The 20,981-nt window shown below is 60.4% G+C and overlaps 1 protein-coding gene across 4 annotated transcripts; it reads left to right on the forward strand.

The window, feature by feature from the left end:
* Positions 1-6,114: 6,114 nt before the first annotated feature.
* CAMSAP3 (calmodulin regulated spectrin associated protein family member 3) lies at positions 6,115-20,332 on the forward strand. 4 transcript variants are annotated; one of them, XM_045084810.1, is made up of 19 exons: positions 6,115-6,367; positions 11,801-12,054; positions 12,356-12,478; positions 12,561-12,653; positions 12,842-12,874; positions 13,778-13,825; positions 14,085-14,223; positions 14,773-14,912; positions 14,997-15,090; positions 15,164-15,218; positions 15,378-15,451; positions 15,698-15,767; positions 15,865-17,320; positions 18,101-18,240; positions 18,321-18,619; positions 18,979-19,078; positions 19,370-19,482; positions 19,569-19,687; positions 19,780-20,332. In XM_045084810.1, the coding sequence occupies exons 1-19, from the start codon at positions 6,220-6,222 to the stop codon at positions 20,083-20,085; spliced, it is 3,804 nt and encodes a 1,267-aa protein (XP_044940745.1). In that variant the 5' UTR covers positions 6,115-6,219; the 3' UTR covers positions 20,086-20,332. The 4 variants fall into 4 exon arrangements, with proteins under 4 accessions (XP_044940745.1, XP_044940750.1, XP_044940747.1 ...); XM_045084815.1 differs by lacking the exon at positions 13,778-13,825; XM_045084812.1 differs by lacking the exon at positions 12,842-12,874 and having other exon boundaries at positions 6,116-6,367.
* The last annotated feature ends 649 nt before the right edge of the window (positions 20,333-20,981 follow it).

A 20,981-nucleotide genomic window follows, 5' to 3' on the forward strand; every position in this document is an offset into this window, starting at 1 on the left:
CTCCTCCACGTGGCCCTGAGACCCACAAACATGCACGGAGCTCTCTGGCCCGCATTTCCAGACCTGACTTTGTTACCTGCTTCTCTGCATGGTTTCCGATGGCAAGGCGATTTGGCTGGCTGGGGACCATTGCACAATGTCCGGAGATGTTGCTGGTTGTCACGATCGGAGGGACCCGTTACCGGCCGTCTAGTGTGTAGAGGTTAGGGATGCTGCTAAACACCCAACGAGGCACGTGATGGCCCCTCCCCCAAGAATGATCTGTCCCCAAATGTCAACAGAGCTGAGGGGGAAGAACCCTTACCTGGAACAGCTTAAAGCCCTCCACAGACCTCTGCTGTCCAGACCCGCTGATCACCTGTCCAGATGAGAGAGTACAGAAAACAGGAAGTGTAGAGACACTTTATAGTAACTTGGCATAGTGATTTTACGACTTTTGGGCTCATGTTTTACATGTATTTTATTTTTTAATTTTTTAAAAAATATTTTATTTATTTATTTGACAGAGAGAGATCACAAGTAGACAGAGAGGCAGGTAGAGAGAGAAGGTGGAGCAGGCTCCCCACTGAGCAGAGAGCCTGATGCCGGGCTCGATCCCAGGACCCTGAGACCATGACTGGAGTCAAAGGCAGAGTCTTTTTTTTTTTTTTTTTTTTTAAGATTTTATTTATTTATTTGACAGAGATCACAATTAGGCAGAGAGGCAGACAGACAGAGAGAAAGAGGAGGAAGCAGGCTCCCTGCTGAGCAGAGAGCCCAATGTGGGGCTCGATCCCAGGACTCTGGGATACTGACCTGAGTTGAAGGCAGAGTCTTAACCCTCTGAGCCACCAGGTGCCCCTACATGTCTTTTAAATTCTCTTTTTAATCATTTTTTAGAACAATGTTGAATTTACAGAAAAATTGAGCAACTAGTGTAGTTTCTGTATACCCCCTCCCCCAACACACACACACACACAGACACACACACACACACACACAGTTTCCCCGTTAGTAATATATTACACTAGTGTGGGACATCTGTTACAGTTAATGAAACAGTTTTGACACACTAGTGTTAACTAAAGCACGCGTTTTATTTGGATGTCTTTAGCTTTAACCTAATGTCCTTTTGTGGCCCAGGATTCCACATGACTTTAAGCTGTCACGTCGCCTTAGGCACTTCTTGGCTGGGGTGGTTTCTTGAGCTTTCCTTCTCTTTGATGACCTTGACAGTTTAGAGGAGAACTGGTCAGGGATCCCAGAGGGTGCCTCTCTGTTGGAATTTTTCTGATCTTTTTCTCACGGTTAGGGTAGGGTTTCGGGTTTGGGGAGGGAAGAACACAGAGTGCCAGTCTTCTCACGATATAGCGTGAGGGTACATACTGCCAGCCAGTCATGACTGCAAACGGTGGCCTTGACCCCCCCAGCCTGGTGACCTTCTGTGTATGTCAGAGTTCTGCCCTGGGAAGCTCCTCTTTGTCCCCCTCTTTCCACACTGTGCTTTTTGGAAGGAAGCCAGCCTGTGCTGCTTCACCTTTTTCGGAAGATGCAGTATCTTCCATAAATGATTTGGAATTCTTCTGCATGTCAAGTTCATTTCTTGCCCTTCCACTGTGAATGCATTTGATCACTTGTTTGTATCAGGACGAACTCACGGGTATTGACTTTATTCTTGGGGTTATAATACAACACGACATTAGTTTTTTCTTTTTTTTTTAAAGATTTTATTTATTTATTTGACAGAGAGGGAGATGACAAGCAGACAGAGAGGCAGAGCAGAGAGAGAGGGAAAGCAGGCTCCCCGAGCAGAGAGCCTGAGGCAGAACTCGATCCCAGGACCCCGGGAGCACGCCCCAAGCCAAAGGCAGAGGCCCAACCCACTGAACCACCCAGGCGCCCCTAGACATTAGCTTTGTTCCTTAACTCGCTCCAGCTGTGGCCCCTGGGGGCTCCTTCTGTGGGCGCCCATGACCTTTGACACTTACCCCCTCATTGTCTGACATTCCTTGCTTTCTGGCAACATGCATGTCTTTTTCAACTGTACTTTCCTGGAAATTTTTAAAAAAGATTTTATTTATTTATTTGACAGAGATCACAAGTAGGCAGAGAGGCAGGCAGAGAGAGAGGAAGGGAAGCAGGCTCCCCCCCCCTGCCCCGGCAGAGAGCCCGATGTGGGGCTCGATCCCAGGACCCCAAGATCATGACCTGAGCCGAAGGCAGAGGCTTTAACTCACTGAGCCACCCAGGCGCCCCTTTTCTAGAAATTTTTATTGCATTTTATGGATGGCGGGGGCGGGGAGTCGTCCTTCGCAGGAGAGAATTTGAGAGAATTTGAGAAGCGCCTCCAGCAGCTTCTTCTGCACGATCAACACCTTCTGCTGAGCACACCAGGCTTGCCCCTGCCCCAGGGCCCTTGCAGTGCTCTCTGCTTGGAATGCTTTTCCTTCAGCCCTTCCTTTTCATCCTTTTTGTCTCTGCCTATCTCCCCTCCTCAGAGAAGCCGCCTCCTCCCAGGCTGACGCAGCAACACCCCCCTCCCCAAGCTTTCTCTAGCACTCTTGCTTTGTTTTTTTTTTTTTTTTTTTTTTACTGCCCCAATAGTTTGCCCCCTGCTGAAATAATCTGACGGATTATCGATTACTTCTGAACCTAAACCTTGTGGCACCCAGCTGGCTCCGATGATGGCACGTGGGATTCTTAATCTCAAACTTCTGAGTTCGAGCCCCATGTTGGGTGTAGGGATTACTTAAAAATAAAATCTTGAGATTTTATGTGTAGGAGCCACTGGGTGGCTCAGTGGGTTAAAGCCTCTGCCTTTGGTTCAGGTCAAGATCCCAGGGTCCTGGAATGGAGCCCTGCATCGGGCTCTCTGCTCAGCGGGGAGCCTGCTTCCCCTTCTCTCTCTGCCTGCCTCTCTGCCTGCTTATGATCTCTCTCTCTCTCTCTCTCTGTCAAATAAATAAATAAAATCTTTAAAATAAAATAAAATCTTAAAAAAAAAAAGAAAAAGAAATGCAAGTGTCACGAGCACAGGGATAGACTTTAGCATGCACAATATTGTGGCTTTTGGGTTTTTGTTTTTTTGTTTTTTTAAATATTTCAGAACCGTCTCTGGAGATCCCTGGATGTGGTGATGGTGTGTGTGTGTGTGTGTGTGTGTGTGTGTGTGTGGCAGGGGGCGGGGGGCTTCTGATAATACTCTCCTTCCACGGAGGCCAAACTTCAGAGGGGCCTGTGGGTGGGGAGCACAAGAACAGTGGCCACACTTGAATCCCTATCCTGTAGTTAGGTGTAGGTGGGAGGTGCGGAGAGGGAGTCCCAGCCACCCTCTGTCCTGAGTCCCCACAGCTGCTGGCCTCATCCAGCCCCGTCTGAGGGCAGAAGGAGGGCTAGCCTCGGAGTGGAAGGGCAGCGTAGCAGATCAGCAGGTAGATCCAGGTGCCTTGGGCTCCAAGTCCTCTTCCATTCTCCTTGCCGTGTCCCTTCGGGGCTCTCAGCCTCAGTGTTTCCGTCTGTAAAGTGGGTTTGCTACTCCTCAGGCTCGGGGCAGTGCGAGAATTAAATGAGACTGTGCTGGGCAGAAAAGATTCTCCGAAGTTGTTACCTGTGGGTATGATTCCCAAAGGGCACACACACGCGGAATTTTGCAGATGATTTCTGGGAGCTTCATACGCTTCCCCAAAACCTAGTCCTGAATTCTGACCTATGAACCCTCTAAGTCATCCCCACCCCCGGCTTCATAACCGGAGCCTGTCTGATGAGTTAGGAGGTGTGAGAACCCAAGGCCCCCCCAGGTGAGGGAGGAGGCGGCAGGCAAGGACCTGGGGAGGGCGGACGGGGAGCCGCAGGGAGGGGGCGCCCCTCCTCACACAGGGGAGCCAGTGTGTCTGGAGCTGCCTGGGCCCCAGGAACAGGCCCTTAGGGGCAGGTGGGACCTCGGTTCCAGCCAGCTGTGTGGGTGGGGCGGTCTGGCCCAGCCAGGAGTTCCAGTTGGCCCAGTGTGGGGGCTGGGCCTGAGGCAAGGGCATCTGTGCCCAGCTCTTGCACGGACCCCGGCGGAAGCCCCCAGGCCCTCCAGCCCAGGACAGGTGAAGGCCTGCGGGTCTGCCTCTGGGGCCAAAAGCCTCTCTTGTGTATTTACAGCATCCCCCAGGGGTGTGGGCCAGCTGGTTGTTCGTCCTTGGGGTCCACAGAGGTCACGAGAACCTTCCCAGAAAAGCAAACACGAGCGTGAGCCAACAGGACACGCCACGCTCGCGGGAGTGGCCGCCCCTGACAGCACGCCAGTCCCGGCCAGGACACCTCCCTGTGCTGTGCTGGGAGCCCCAACAGTGCCACAGAGGGCGAAACCAAGGCCCGGTGGGGAGAGGACACGTTCAGGTCTTTCACGGGGTTTGGGACAGGAGCCGAGGCACGTGCATCGCACACGTCAACCTGTGTGTTCGAACACATACACACTGGCCCCTTTGTGAGCCCACACCCACCTCGTGCACGGGCACATCCAGACAGGAGGGCCGACGCCCCAGTGCCTCTCCCTCGAGCACACCCACCCCCTCTCCAGTCACACGCTCCGGACCGTGAGACCCACCCCTCCAACACATCTGTGCAATGTATGTTAAGGGACCCAGGAATTTCAACAAAGTGTGGGCTCAGGGACCGCCCCCTGGGAGGCGGGCTGTCTCAGGAAACTGACTTGCTGTAGTGCCTTCTCATCTCAGAATTGTATATAGTTGAGAAAACACCGAGGGTTCTGTGTGTGCATGTGCGTGTGCGTGTTTGAATGAAGCTCCCTCTGTAGCTGTAAAGGCGGAAATTCACACTCACATCGCCTTCCATGGAATTCACCCACCTAGTCTCACTTAGATACAACGCACAAATGCATCTGGGTGCACACAAAGAACCGTACACACCCATAGAGCCATTCGAAACACAACCCCTTACACACGCATACCCTCCCCCCATACGCTACAGCCACAGATTCACAATCAGGCACGCCCAGAAATGCACTCACACAGAAAGAGGTAAGTTCCAACACTCAATCTACATTCAGGAAACAGACCCACGTGTGCACCTTGTTGCACTCATGCTCACACACAGATCCATGCAAATATCCCAAAATTCACACTGATGTGAAGAGCTTCACACACATACACTCAAAAAGTCAAGAAGAGATAACATACAAACGCAAACACATACGTACTACACACACACAATCACACTGGGCTACACACACTTAGACATACAGGCCTGCAAAGACTTAACACAAACACTTGTGCATTCACAGTTCCAAATTGCTAAGAGGCACAGGGTAGATGTTCTGACACAAAACCACAGTGAAATACAAAAGCAATGATTAAACAAAGATCCACCAAGGGGGCTCAGACATTTGCAAGTGTATCCATTCAGACCCATTCAACCACATTCATAGATACAAGTATTCACACTGGTGCATAAATACACACGCCCTCAATTTCTCTCATAGGTGATCACACCCTTATACAAAACACAACATCTAGATGCTCACTAATAGGCACACTCGCCAATCCACGGATAAAACACAAATACACACGCACACTCACCACTCCTGTATCCTCTGGACACAGACACCTACACAGTCCAGATCCTTGTACACACCACACACATGAAAAACACGGACACACACATGTGCCGTCACGCTCCCACCCAGATACACACACGCAGACACCCTCAAATACACTCCCCACCCGACTACATTCAGGGACGCACACACTGATGAGAACACACACACACTCTTGCACGTTCCCAATACGCAGTGGGCCACAGGTGCACCCATGCACACGCCGCCTCTTGGCCGGGAATGACAAGCCCGCATGGATGCTCACACTCGCATCTAAGGGGACACACTTGGGCCAGCACACATCCGCAAACAGAGGGTCCCGCATCTTCCCCAGCGCACGCGCGCACACGCACTCCTCCGCAGCCTCCCGCCACCACCGCAGTCCGGACCCGCCCCACCCAGCGGCAGTCGGCCAGGCGAGGCGGCGGGGGGGTGGGTACCGGGTCGGGGTCCGGGCCGGGGGCGGGGCGCACCTGGGCTCCGCCCCGGGGCGGGGCCGACGCTGCGTCGCGAGCGCGAGCGGCCGCACCTGGGTCGGCGGCAGCAGCAGCGGCGGCGGCGGCGGGCCCGGTCCGGGTGCGAGCGCGGCGCAGCCCAGCTGGAGCGAGCGCGGAGCCGGCGCCCGCAGCCCCGGCGCCGCCATGGTGGAGGCGGCGCCCCCCGGGCCAGGGCCGCTGCGGAGGACCTTCCTGGTGCCCGAGATCAAGTCGCTGGACCAGTACGATTTCTCGCGGGCCAAGGCGGCGGCCAGCCTGGCGTGGGTGCTGCGGGCCGCGTTCGGGGGCGCAGGTACCGGGGCCGGGGGCGGCAGGTGCGGGGGGCGGGGCGCCGGGCCGCGGAGGCCGGGGCCGTGGGAACAATAGCGCCGGCCGCTGGGGGGCCCCGGGCTCGGGCCCCGCCGCGCCGGGCCTCCGGGCTTCCTGCTCGGCCCGGGCGGTGGACTTTGCCCGCCGGGCTGCGGGAGCGCGGTGGGGGTGGGGCCGGCGGCCCAGATCCGCGCCGGGACCCGGGCGTCCGGGAGCCCAGGTGAGCGGGGCGGGGTCTCCCGGGCGGGCCTTGCACGCCCTCCCCGCCCTTACACATTCACATCACGCCCCCGCGAGGACCCCCGCTTCCCCACGGCCCCGCAGCCGGGACCCACAGCCCGCGTCAGCCCTCCCTGCGCTGCGGGCGGCGAGGGAGCCCTTACTTTCGCCTCCATGGCCGCGGCCAGCGGCTGGCAGCTGTGACTTATTACCCCATTTTGCCTAGGAGGCGGGCGAGCCCGGGAGAAGGGAATTGGCTTGTCCGAGATCCGCGGGGGTGGGAGCCCAGGTGTAGGGCCTTCTCCCACCCGGACAGAGCCTCCACTCCTCCCTTAGGCCCACATGTGTGCGAAAGTCAGGCCACCCCAAGGGGAAGGATGCGGGTGGGTCCCCAGGAGGCGAGGGCCCGAGTGGGCCAAGTCAGGGCCCTAGGGCAGCCCCACCACTCAGGCCAGAGCTGGGAGCCAGGGCCTGTTACGGGGCAGCTGGGGTTAATTAAGGTCTGGGCCTTCAGGGGAGTCCTGAGGGGACACCTTGCTTTCCCACCGGCCTGCCCACTGGTCTTGGGACCAGAAGGGCACAGCCCATCCCCCTTTCGGTGGCCTTCCTAGATCAACCTGTTCTGGGTGTGGGGCTCAGGGACAGCTGCCCGTCTCCTGGGTCCGCCCAAGCCTGTGTCTTTCTCCCAGCACCCTCCCATGCAGGGCCCACTGTGGGGCCTGCCCTTCCCCGAGGATCTGCTAGAGGAAGAAAGGAGGCTGGCAGGGAGAGAGCCGGCTGTGCCCCAGCCTCTCCCATCCCAGGTTCTGTGGCCCTAGAGGGCTCAGCTTCGGGGACCAGACAGGGTTTGAGCCCCCTCCACCAGGTTATGGACGAATTATTACAGTCCTCCAGAGCTGCTGTACCCCCCTCTGGAAAAGAGGGCATTTATTCGCTTATCCATTCTGCAGATGTCGGGGGCGGGGGCACCCACTAAGGGCCAGGGCAGTGCCTGGGTTGGTGGGCGTCCCAAGACCCTGTTCACAAGGTTGCTGGCGGCAGATCTCAGATTTCTTCGTGCTGTGTCTGGCATACTGTACCTCCTAAACAGCTGCTTGCTGTCCCTGCTGCTGTAATCAGTAGTGGTATTTTTATTAATAATCTTAATATCATCATGGAGCAGAAATTACTGTCCCATTTTGCAGAAAAGAAAGTGAAGTTTCCTGAGGCAATGTCCTGACTCCCCCAGTTCTGTTCTCACTGACCTGCTCCCCCCCGCACTGTGTCGTGTCCTCCCTGAGGGTCACGTTCAGTCCTCAGTCCCGCCTTCCTTCTCTGTATGGACGGGGCAGAGGAAGGTGGCCAAGCCCCAAGAGGGAAGTGGGGAACAAAGCTCCTCTCAATTCCTGAGCTCTGGGGCTTTTTGCCGGTGCCCATTGGGTGCCTGGCGCTGCTGGGTGCTCCGGACAGAGGGAGTGGGAGCCGAGTTGGAGAGAGGGGGATGGGACAGGGGACCAGATCATTACTGCTTAGGGTGATAAGGTCTGTGTTGTAGAGGCTGCCCAGGGGCTCAGGGAGGGAAGGAGAAGGGGAGTCTCCCCGGAGGAGGGAGGGTCGGGAGGAGGAAAGAGGCTGGCAGGGGGAGGCCCGGCTGTGCCCCAGCCTCTCCCATCCTTGAAGGATGCATAGGAGTTTTCCAGGGGGAGAAGACCTCATGTGAAAAGGCCTGGGGTTTGGACCAACAGGGCGTTCTCAGAGGAGGCTGTGCAGGTCCTGGTGGCGGGTGGTGCCTGGGGGAGGTGGGAGATGAGACAGGCTGGTGGGACCGAGGATGGCCTCTCAAGGGGGGTGTGTGTGTTTTGTGGGGGATCTGAGGGCACTGGGGAGCTATGGAACATGTTTGAGGACGTGACAAAATGAGATCAGATGGGCAGTTGCCCAGGGAGCAGGTGGTTCTGGTGGTCGGGAGGCGCAGGTGTGAGGAGGCTGGACAGGAATGCAGGCAGCTGGGCTGCACGGGACTCTGGCTCAGAGATAAGAAAAGGTGCCATCTCTGTGCAAGTTTGGAAAACCCCACACAAAGTCCCTTATGTAGAGCATCACTGTGACCCATAGGGAACCTGGGTTCGTGGCCGCTGAGCACCATTTATGAGCTGTGTGATCTCGAGCGGGTTATCTCAGCTCCCTGGGCCTTGGTTTTCTCATCTGGACAGTGGGGCTAAGAATAAGTTGTCCTAAGGGTTCCACCAGGAAACGCATGCACGGTGGCGTTGGTCTCAGTCAGTGCAAGCGCTGTCGTAGAGCTGTGCAGTCCCAGGACGCGGCCACCACCACACGGGGCTGCTCTGAGTTGTGATGCGTGAATGAACCACCCCGTGGCTTCTGAAGACTTCATAGTAAAGAAAAAAGTGAAACATCACATAATGTTTTTATATTAATTACATGTTGAAATGCTAGTATCAGATTTGTCTGGGGTTAAGTATATTACTAAGGTTTCTCATTTCTACTTTCTTAATGGGGCGAGTACCCAGTTGAAAACTATGTCTGTGGGCCAAATTGTATTTCTCTCGGACAGCACTCCCTATGGTGAATGGCTAATGAACGTTTTGAGTCATGCGTGGTGGCTCTCTCTCTACCCAGCTGGGTGGTTTTGCCTCTTAGGAGACCGTTGAGGGCGTCTGGAGACATTTTTGGTTGTCACTACTTAGGAGGACGGTGCTCCTGGCATTTAGTGAGTAGAGGCTAGGGACTGTGCTGATTATCTTACAAAGCACTGGGCAGCCTACCCCATCCCCTGCCAAACACGGAAGAATTATTCAGCCCCAAATGCCAGCAGTGCTGGGGTGTTGGCACACACACACACAGGTGTAGAGGAAGTGCTTGATCAGCATTAACTAGTGGTGGCCCTAGCTCATGGTTTTCATCTTGAAGGCCCTGACAAGTCCTGCAGGAAAGTAACTTTTTTTCTTTTTTAAAGATTTTATTTATTTATTTGAGAGAAAGCAAGAGAGAGAGAGAGAGAGAGAATGAGAATGAGCAGTGGGGAGGGGCAGAGGGAGAGTGAGAGAGACGTGGGGCTCCATCCCAGGACCCCAGGATCATGACCCGAGCCACCGAAGACAGACGCTCAACTGACTGAGCCACCCAGGTGCCCCAGAAAGAAACTTGTTTAATTTTGCCAGTGGGAGCAGGAAGTGGGCAGGGCCTGGGGAGATAGGGAGCAGGGTTTGGGTTGGGGAGATGCCAAGAGGTTGAAACCTGAGGACATTAGGTGTTGGGGGGGGGGTGATGATTTCTCAGTGCAGTTTCAGAGAGAAGGAGCAGGTTTGGAGCAGGTACTGAGCATCATGGGAGATGCCCAGAGGGCAGTGGGACACAGGCCTGGGCTGCAGCAGGTGGCAGTGCTCAGATGGCTGTGGAAGCCACATTGGGGTGGGGGTGGGGGGTGGAGTCCATATCCATTTACAGGGCTGTTCTGATCAAGTGTCAGGAACCTGGCACTGACGGGGCATGTGGGGAGGAGGCCTGGCTTGAGTGGTGGGACAGAGAAGATGGGAAGCTGGGAGATGCTGGGGGAGGAAGGTTTCTGGAACAAGGAGGTGCTGGGCAGAGCGCCCGGGCAAGATACGGCCCACAGCTGTGCGTCAGAGGGCGACTGCTGGCCTTGGGGAGGCAGGGAGGTGGGGAGGCTGGCGGACAGGAGTTAGAGAGGTTGGGGTAAGGGTCCGGCGGAAGGAAGCAGAGCCTGGACAACTGTTCTCTCAAGAAGCTGCGCGGAGAGGGGCAGAGAGCAGGCACAAGTCTGCACAGGAGTAGAGCATTAAGAGGGAAGATCAAGTGTGATTTGAGGGGGTGGGTCAGGAGCTGGGGCAGGGAGGGACTGAAGGGACCGATGCCCGGGTTCTTGTAGGGGAAGGCAGGGGGCCTCTGGGGAGCATGGCTGGGAAGACAGGCACCTGAGGACGGTCTGGGATGTCCTGTGCAAATGTTCTTTTTTTTTTTTTTTTTTAATTTATTTGACAGAGGGAAATCACAAGTAGATGGAGAGGCAGGCAGAGAGAGAGAGAGAGGGAAGCAGGCTCCCTGCTGAGCAGAGAGCCCGATGCGGGACTGGATCCCAGGACCCTGAGATCATGACCTGAGCCGAAGGCAGAGGCTTAACCCACGGAGCCACCCAGGCGCCCTGTGTGCAAATGTTCTTAAGCAGTAGAATCCTGCTCCCCATCCTCTCAGACACATAGAACCCCAATAAGCAAAACAGCTGTTCGGACTGGAATTAAGAGTTGGGGCCTCCCTGGGAGGCCCCCATGAGGGCCGGCTCCCCATGCTGGCCTCAGCCACTTCCTCCTAGACCTCCCCAGAGACTCGTCCTCATGGCCTCTTCTGGTCTTTCTCCTCCCCACCCTTGGGTCCTGCTGGGGACCAGCCCTCCCAGCGCCCACTGCCCCCATGGGGCTCCCCCCCCCCCCCGACCTCCTCCCCTGCTGGTGTCATTCTCTGGCATTCGGTGTTGTGGGGGAAGGGGGGTTGTGGCCGCCTCTGCTAGATGATCTCACCTCTGCCCTGAGTCCCTCACACTCAGTCTCTGCTGCCTCACCTGCGGGCCGTCCTGTCCCCCCATCTTTCCGGTCACACCTGATGGGGCCTGGGCACCTCCCTCCCCCACTCTGTGCCCCACCAGCCGGCCCTCAGAGCCACAGCTCACCCCACCCCAGCCTTCAAGCTGAGAGAGGGTGTAGGTCTGCTGAAGGCCCGGGTTTGAATCCCAATGCTAGTGTGGCCCAGCGGTGTGGCTTTTCCCACCCTGTGCCTCAATTTCTGGAGTTACCTCTTGTGCCCTGGCTGCGGCTTCCTCAGCTTCCCCGGCTTCCCCAGCTTCCCCAGCTGGCGGGCCACCCAGGGAGATCCATTAAACCATCTAGTCCTTGTGATTGTTCTTTGAGGGCCTCCAGGACCACCCACGTCCCCACAAGGCCCTGCGCAGGTGGCGGCCTCCTCTCGGGTCCCAGAGCTGCTCTCCCCTCCCTACCGGAGGCCCTTTGCTCTCCCACCGCCTGGCCCCAGGCCGGCGCGGGCCCCTCCACCCTGACCTTCTCCGGGGGCCTCCTGCACCCGAGCGCGGCGTGCTTCCGCGCAGGTCCCCCGGCCTCCCGTCCCGGTGCCGTCTTCCCTGCGGGTGCCGGGGTCCTGACCCGCCGTGCCCCGCCTCGCCCCACAGAGCACGTGCCCTCGGAGCTGTGGGAGCCCTTCTACACGGACCAGTATGCGCAGGAGCACGTGAAGCCCCCGGTGACGCGGCTGCTGCTCTCGGCCGAGCTCTACTGCCGGGCCTGGCGCCAGGCGCTGCCGCAGCTCGAGACGCCCCCCAGCCCCTCGGCGCTGCTGGCCCTGCTGGCGCGGAGGGGCACGGTGCCCGCGCTGCCCGAGCGCCCGGTGCAGGAGGCCGACCTGAGGCACCAGCCCATCCTCATGGTAGGCCCCGCGACTTCCCGCCACGCCCGCCGGGCTCCTCCCTGAAGGCTCCTCCCGCCAGGCTTGGCTCCTCCCCAGAGGCAGGGCCAGGCCTTTGCGGACCTGCCTTCTGGCCCTCCAGGACCCCTCTCCTGGCTCCTTCCCTGATGCCCCGCCTACTGACCCCGGCCCATCCCCAAAGCCCCTCCTACTTCAAGCCCCGCCCCCTACCCCAGCCCTGAGGGTCTTCCTCTCCTCCCTCAGCGTGAGGGGAGCATCTGTCCCTCGCCCTGGTCTCACCCCTCAGCCCTTACCTCCACAGGGAGCCCACCTGGCTGTCATTGACGCCCTCATGGTTGCCTTTGCCTTCGAATGGACAAAGACACTGCCCGGTCCTTTGGCCCTGGCCAGCTTGGAGCACAAGCTCCTTTTCTGGGTGGACACGGTAGGTGGGGTTAGGCTGCTGTGGGCTGGGGGCCGGGGTGGCCCGGTGACTGGAGCTCTGGTGACCTCTCCCTGCTCCCCAGACCATCCGGCTGCAGGAGAAGACAGAGCAGGAAGCTGCCCAGAGAGCCTCTCCTGCGGCCCCTGCCGATGGGGTGGCCCCAGCACAGCCCTCGGTGAGGCTAGGGCGATGAATGGATGGACGGACAGAAGGACAGTTGGAGGGCTGGGTGGGCGGGGAAGGGCTGCACTTCGAGGCCATTCCTGCACTGGGAGAGGGGGCTTGAGGTGACTCTCTCTCTCTCTCTCTGCCCTCTCCCCTGTGCCTCTCCTGCTGCTCTCCCCTCTCCCTCTGTGGCATCAGTGCCCCACACGCTGGTACTGGAAGCTGGTTCCTGTAAGTGGGGCTGTTTCTCCGCCCCGTCTGCCTGCCTTGCTTGTCGCTTTGTCTCTCCCTGTGTCTGTTCTGCCTGCCTGTTGGCTCCCCCCCTACTTCTTCCCAGCTGTGAGCAAAAGACGTGGACCCCAGCCCTGGGGGGGTAGAGAGAAGCCCTCTGCAGACTCAGAAAAGAGACGAGTCTCTGCCATTAGCTGCCAGGGCAGACCCCTCCCCAGTTACCGCTCAGGGGGATGGGCCTCCCCTCCCAGGAATCGAGAGGACAGAGCTCCTCGGCTTGTCTGTCTTAGCTGAGCCGGGAGACTTCCTGCACCTCCGAAGGGAGGACCCTAGCCCGTCAGACGTGCGGATCCTGACCCCAGTGGCAGGGCACATGGAGATCACCCCCTTGGTCAAGAAGAAGATCCCCAACCCAGGGGAAGGTGGAAGGATGTTCCCAAGACTCCAGTTTCCCTAAGGACGGGTCCCAGCTTTGGTGGGCGGGGGGGTGCCCATCCCTGAAGCACAACCAGGGGAAGGTGCCCCCCACAAGTGGGAGGCTTTGGGCTGGACAGGGTCCCTCCCTTCGCTCACTCTGGGGCCCCCTTCCTTCCACTCTCGGGCCTGGGTTGGGGGTTCCTCTCTCCTTCTGCCTATCTGCTTCCTCTGCATCCCCTCCCCAAGCTGGGGCCTGGGTCTTTTGTTGGGGGGGCGGAGGTTCCCTGCATGGGAGGCTGCTCTGTGGGGTCCCTCCAGGCTGGGAGGAGCTTGGGGTCCCCAAAGCTGGCCAGAGCGTGGTCGCAGCTGGATGGCCAGGGCTCATGACAGGGTCAGGGCGAGCTCCCCCTCCCCTGGAGGTGAGCTTGGGGGCCCAGCAAGTCAGCACCCCTCCCGCCCCGCTGACGGCTGCTCCTCTCCCCCCAGCACGCAATTGCCTTCTGTTTGAAGGAGTCGGGGAGCAAACCCCCCATGGTAATGTATCCCCCGCCCCAGGCTCCCGGGAGCCCCGCCCTAGCCCTCGCTGCTGGCCTGGCTGCTCGCAGACACTTCCTTTGCCTCTTGCTGCTGCCCTTCCCCCGCTCCAGGCTGGCCCCACTCTGGCTCTGGGACCCCCAGCTTCACGCCCCCACATGGCGGAAACCCCAGCCCCCCCCCCCCACCCAGCCTGCGCGACCACTGACTTGGGACTAGCCTGACCCTCTGCCCTAACTCGGCTCTGCCCCATCCACAGATCCGTTACCGCAAGGACCGAGCTGTGGCCCGACGTGCCCCCTGCTTTCCAAATGTCACCACCCTCCAGGATCTGGCAAGTGGGGCTGCACTGGCTGCCACGATCCACTGCTACTGTCCCCAGCTCTTGCGACTCGAGGGTGAGTGTGTGGGCCTGGGCCACACTCGTCCTTGGGAGCCTGGCCCCTGGGCATCTGCCCCAGAGTGGGGCAGTAATTATGAGGGCGGCTTCCAGAACTGGTGGAGCGGGACTTGCACACTTTCCCTCAGTGAGCTGCGTGACCTTGCGCAAGTGTCTCAACTTCTCTGTGCTTAGTATAATTCATTCCTGCAGCAAATATTTATAGAATGCCAGATTCCATTTTAGAGCCAGTGAGAACAATACAGAGGGGCTTCTGACCTCAGGTAGCTCCCATCCTAGTTGGGAGAGAAAGACAATAAGTTCATCCAGAAGAACATTCTGGATCTTAGGTGCTCCAAGGTGGGCTGGGTGGGTCAGGAAAAGCTTTTTGAGTTGAGTTCTTGGAGGACTAGTTCTGCAGGCAGTTGGGAACAGGTGCAGAGACCCGAGAACAGCCTGTCCTAGTACCCACTTTGTCGAGGCCACCTAGCACAAGGAGGCCCTCGCTTCCCCAGGGCCCCGTCCTCCTTCCCATAGATCTGGGGACCCAGGTATCCTGTCCCTACAGAGGTGTGCCTCAAGGACCCCATGTCCGTGGCGGACAGCCTGTACAACCTCCAGCTGGTGCAGGATTTCTGTGCCTCCCGCCTTCCTCGTGGCTGCCCGCTCTCCCTCGAGGACCTGCTTTATGTCCCACCGCCCCTCAAGGTAAGGTCACCTCGAGGCCTTGTGGGCTGAGGCAGGTGTCCAGGGCCACAGGCACCGGGGGCTGACCCTGCCTTCTGCCTCCAGGTCAACCTGGTGGTGCTGCTCGCCGAGATGTTCATGTGCTTTGAGGTGCTGAAACCTGATTTCGTGCAGGCCAAGGACCTGCCTGATGGTCATGGTGAGGCCTGGCCCCGGGTGTGGGGCGGGGTAGGGAGGCCAGGCCCGGCCTGACCCTGCTTTCTCTGCGGCAGCTGCCTCCCCCCGGGCCACAGAGGCCTCTCCTGCTCAGAACAGCAGTGGCTGCAGGTACGGTTGCCCTGTCGGGTGAGTCTCCGTGGCGGTGGTGGGTTCCTCCCCTCGCTGGGCACTGCACCAGAGCTAGGAGACACCCTGTGCTCCACTCCTGGGAGAGGTGACCCCCTTCCTGTGGAGGGACCCCCTTGGCTGACATGCATCTCTTGGCAGCTCTCCCGTCTTCAACTTCCGCCACCCGCTCCTGTCACCCGGCGGCCCCCAGTCCCCACTCCGGGGATCCACAGGTGAGGGCAGGGGTACAGCTGGTTGCTGGCGACCCCCACCAAATACAACTTCAGCAGATTTCACTTCTCCCGGCCCCTCCACCAGGTCCCTCTGACACCTGAATGATCCCATGGTGATCCTAACCTCCCCAGTGGCCCCAGCTATCCACATAATGCCCCGTCAGTGACACACTCTGGCTGACCCCACCCAGGGTCCCCAGCAACTCCATAGTGACCACTGAGTGACCACTTACCACCCCTCCCCAGGCTCACTGAAGTCCTCCCCGTCCATGTCCCACATGGAGGCCCTCGGCAAGGCCTGGAATCGGCAGCTCAGGTGAGTGCATCTCTGGGGCCTGGCTGGGGGGAGCAGGCTGGGTGGGGGCGGGGCTGGGGCTCGTCCCAGGGGCTGACCCCTCCCTCCTGCCGCCCAGCCGTCCCCTTTCCCAGGCAGTGTCGTTCAGCACCCCCTTTGGCCTGGACAGCGACGTGGATGTCGTCATGGGAGACCCCGTGCTGCTCCGCTCCGTCAGCTCAGACAGCTTGGGCCCCCCACGCCCTGTTCCAGCCCGGACCCCCGTCCAGCCGACCCCGGAGCCTGGCGACCTGCCTACCATCGAGGAGGCCCTGCAGATCATCCACAGTGCCGAGCCCCGGCTGCTCCCCGATGGGGCTGCCGACGGCAGCTTCTACCTCCACTCCCCTGAGGGCTCCTCCAAACTGCCGCTGGCTTCCTCCTACCCACTCGAGGGGGCCTCAAAGCCACTGCCTGATGGGCCCACCAAAGCACCCACCTACGTGCCCCACCCCGAGGGCCCCTTGAAACCATCTCCCTGCCCAGCAGGGGAGGTGTCGAAATCGCTGGCCCTATCTGAGGGCTCCCCAAAGGCAGCAGCTTCGTCCCCAGCGGCCAGCAACTCTGAGGTCAAGATGACCAGCTTTGCTGAACGCAAGAAGCAGCTGGTCAAGGCTGAGGCCGAGGCAGGGTCCCCGGCGGCCACCCCCACAGCGCCAGAGGCCCTGAGCTCAGAGATGAGTGAGCTGGGGGCCCGGCTGGAGGAGAAACGGCGGGCCATTGAGGCCCAGAAGCGACGGATCGAGGCCATCTTTGCCAAGCACCGCCAGCGGCTGGGCAAGAGCGCCTTCCTGCAGGTGCAGCCACGGGAGGCCGGAGGGGAGGCAGAGGCGGAGCCGGGCCCGGTCCCTGGTGGGGAGCGGCCAGCGGGTGAGGGCCAGGGTGATCCATCCCCACGGCCCAAGGCAGTGACCTTCTCACCGGAACTGGGCCCGGTGCCCCCCGAGGGGCTTGGGGACTATAACCGGGCGGTCAGCAAGCTAAGTGCCGCGCTGAGCTCACTGCAGCGGGACATGCAGAGGCTCACGGACCAGCAGCAGCGGCTCCTGGCCCCACCGGAGGCCCCGGGGCCCGCCCCGCCGCCCGCCGCGTGGGTCATTCCCGGCCCCACGGCGGGTCCCAAAGCCGCCTCTCCCAGCCCTGCTCGGCGCGCCCCGGCTGCCCGGCGCAGCCCCGGGCCCGGCCCCAGCCCGACACCCCGAAGCCCGAAACACGCACGGCCAGCAGAGCTGCGGCTTGCGCCCCTGACGAGAGTGCTCACGCCTCCCCACGACGTCGACAGCCTCCCGCACCTGCGCAAGTTCTCACCAAGCCAGGTGCCCGTGCAGACGCGCTCCTCCATCCTCCTGGCGGAGGGGTCGCCTCCCGAGGAGCCCGTGGCCCGGCCCGGCCTCATCGAGATCCCGCTGCGCAGCCTGGCGGAGCCCGCGGCCGAGGACGAGGGAGATGGGAGCCCCCCTGGTGCTGAGGATTCCTTAGAGGAAGAGGCGTCTTCAGAGGGGGAGCCCCGGGCCGGTCTGGGGTTCTTCTATAAGGTCAGCGTCCCCCAAGCCGGTGGGGGAAGGGACCCGCTGGCTGGTCAGGGAGGGGGCACGCTGGTGGATAAACGGGGATGTGGCTGGCCAGGTGGGAGTGGACAGACGTGATGGATGGATGGATGGGCGGGCAGGTGACAGACTCACCTGGACGCCTGCAGTCACGTGCTGACTGGCCTTTACCGTCCAAGTCCCTGCTCCATCCCTGGCCATTTCAACAGCACGGATATATTATAGGTATTTATGTTAGCGGAAACTGGACTTTGTCAGTCCCCTGCTAAAACCCTTTTGTGGCATCCCTTGCTCTTAGAATAAAAAAAGTCTTTGTGGCTTTGGGCCCATCCGCCCCACGCTCCGCTGCCCAGCCCCACCAGCCTCCTCACTGTTCCATGCCTGCTAGGCGTGTTCCGGCCTCGGGGCTTTTGCGTTTGCTGTTCCCTTTGCCTGGAATATTCTTTTCCCCTCTTCCCCCTCCCCAGTGAAGTCCCCGTCCTCCTCAGGAAGCCGCCTTTAGTGCCCCCAGGTTAGGCTAGGCGTGTCCCCACACCATGGACTGATAGCCTTCCCCATCGGGTCAAACACGTGGTGCAAAGAGCACCCAGTCTGGCTGGGTCCCCGTTTAGCCCTCGTACGCAGCACAGGGCCGTGCGTAAAGCAGGAGCCCACTGGGTGCCTTCAGACCCGTTGCACAAGGCAAAGGAGGGGTGCGTGGTTAGCAGGTGGGGTGGGCAGAGAAGTACTAGGGGAGGATGGCCAGCTGGACTCGGTGCCTGCCCCCAGGATGAAGACAAGCCCGAGGACGAGATGGCGCAAAAGCGGGCCAGCCTGCTGGAGCGGCAGCAACGGCGGGCGGAGGAGGCGCGGCGGCGGAAGCAGTGGCAGGAGGCGGAGAAGGAGCAGCGGAGGGAAGAGGCCGCGCGGTGAGCGGGGGGCTGCCCGGGACACCTGCTGCCACACAGCCTGGGACCTGTCTGACGGCTCGGTAACTCTCGGTCTGCAGGCTGGCCCAGGAGGAGGTGACTCAGGCCCCCCCAGCTCCGGTGGCCCCTGCGGCAGCCCCAGCCCCTGCTGGGAGGGCCCCGGCGGAGGAGGAGGTGGGCCCTCGGCGGGGGGACTTCACGCGGCTCGAGTATGAACGCCGGGCCCAGCTGAAGCTGATGGACGACCTTGACAAAGTGCTGCGGCCACGGGCTGCGGGGACCGGGGGGCCAGGCCGGGGTGGGCGGAGGGCCCCCCGGCCGCGCTCCGGTTGCTGTGATGACTCGGCCCTGGCACGAAGCCCTGCCCGAGGCCTGCTGGGTAAGGACCCTGTCGGGCTGCGGCGTCGTGCCTGCCCGCTGCGCTTGTCCAGGGCTCGCTGAGACACCCCACCCCGCCATGAGTACATAGGGCAAAAGGGGTCTTGAGGGGTTGCCCGTGTCTGTGAGACTTCAGAGGGGTGTGGGGTCTACAGTGGCAGAAGGCATGCCCAGAGCTTAAGGGCTGCGAGGCTCTCGGGAATGCTATGGAGCAAGAGCTTTTGGGGGGGGGAGGTGTGTCCCAGTCGGAGGGCACAGGGTGAGGGTCTCAGGCAGGGTGACCCCATGTTCCTTCCACAGCCTGTCAGGTAACCCCCTGGGGGATTTGGGTAGGGATGACCCCACGCCCTCTTCTCCCAGGCTCCCGGCTCAGCAAAGTCTACTCTCAGTCCACCCTGTCACTGTCCACCGTGGCCAATGAGGCCCCCAATAACCTTGGCGTGAAGAGGCCCACGTCTCGGTGAGTCTGGCCCGGGCAGCCTCTCAGGGTCTGTGTGTCTTGTCGAAGGGAGAACGCAATCCTGTGCGTTGCGCAAGGGCGCTGCTGACGGGTGCCAAGAACGCGCCTGTGCACCCGAGTGGGGGGGGCAGACGAGTGGGGGCGCAGGCACCTGCCGCCGGAGTACGCACACACATGTGCACGTCTCCCCCGCCGCAGGGTCCCAGGCTGGTCCCTTCCCTGGTCCCTCTGCTTCTGGGGAGGCTTCCCTTACCGCTGACTGCACCCCTGTCGCCTCCTGTCCGCCCCCAGGGCTCCGTCCCCATCCGGCCTCATGTCCCCCAGCCGCCTGCCTGGCAGCCGTGAGCGCGACTGGGACAACGGCAGCAACGCCTCGTCCCCCGCGTCGGTGCCCGAGTACACGGGTGAGTGGGGCCGGAGCCGGCGAGCCCCAGGCCCTGCCTGTCCCCCACCCCGGCCCCGCAGCCCCGCTGACTGCCTCGCTCCCTAGGTCCACGGCTGTACAAGGAGCCCAGCGCCAAGTCCAACAAGTTCATCATTCACAACGCCCTGTCTCACTGCTGCCTGGCAGGCAAGGTCAACGAACCGCAGAAGAACCGCATTCTCGAGGTCAGCCCGCGCCTGGGGGTGGCGGGGTTGGTGGGGGGAGGTTGGGGAGGCCCTGCCCCCGCCCCGGCCAACCGCTTCCGCCGCCCCACCAGGAAATTGAGAAGAGCAAGGCCAACCACTTCCTGATCCTCTTCCGCGATTCAAGCTGCCAGTTCCGGGCCCTCTACACGCTGTCCGGGGAGACAGAGGAGCTGACCCGCCTGGCGGGCTACGGCCCCCGCACGGTCACACCCGCCATGGTTGAGGGCATCTACAAGTACAACTCAGACCGCAAGCGCTTTACCCAGATCCCTGCCAAGACCATGTCCATGAGCGTAGACGCCTTCACCATCCAGGGCCACCTCTGGCAGAGTAAGAAGCCCACGACTCCCAAGAAGGGCAGCAGCACCCCCAAGTAGCCTCGCCCCAGTGGTACAGGGGGCGGGTCCCAGCCGCGCCCTCCCGGAGGACAGCCTGGAGGACAATCAGTTGGTATTCCTGGGTCTCGTCTGTCCCCAACCTTGTCCGGGTAGGGCTGGAGTCCCTACCCCCTAACTTCTGTCCTGTCCTGCTGTGGGGGCTGAGCCGGGAGGTTCAGGGACTCAGGGCTCAGCTCAGTCCCCTGTCCGTCCTCTCCATCTTCTTGAATAAAATAATTTAGAAAGAGCTTGGGTGCCAGCATTTTCCTGAGGCTGACTGGGGCAACTGGTGATCTCTCTGCCTGTTTTCCTTTCTCCTCAACAGCCTAGATGTGGCTTCCTGCCAAGGCCCCTCATGGTCCCTCCTTGGCCGCCTCTCCCCGTGGCCTCCGCACCTGCCACTCACTCCCCTGTTCTCAGTGCAGAGGCTACCGGCCCCTCCTGGCATTTGGTGTGTGGCCGGCAGCTAAGCTTGACCTCTCCAACTGCCACCTGCCTCCATTTCTGGGCTCAGTTGTCACCGCTAGAAAGGATTCCCATGTTTCTCTCCCACAAGTTCCACATTGAAGGGTCTGGGTCTGTCCTTGGCATGGCCACGGACATCTGAGATGTGGGCCCTGCGCTGTGAGCTCGAGCTGGCCTGAGCTCCTGGTCTCCCTGTGGCTCAGGCACAGGACCAGCTCCCCCCACCCCGCCCCTTCTCCCTGCCCCCCATGCCTGACGGCCTCTTCGGTCTACCTTGCTTCTCTCCATCCCCACCCCCCGCCCAGTCCAAGCCTGTGACCTGGGCCTCCCCACCCGTGCCCTCCCCCCCCCCCCCCGTAAGCCAATCCCTCAGCCTGCACAGCCCGTTCAGGGCACAAATCTGATTACATCCCTCAATGCTTAAAATCCCT

Source organism: Mustela putorius, unplaced genomic scaffold, assembly GCF_011764305.1.
Source record: "Mustela putorius furo isolate JIRA1106 unplaced genomic scaffold, ASM1176430v1.1 tig00000095_pilon_pilon_pilon, whole genome shotgun sequence".
Taxonomy (NCBI): Eukaryota; Metazoa; Chordata; class Mammalia; order Carnivora; family Mustelidae; genus Mustela; species Mustela putorius.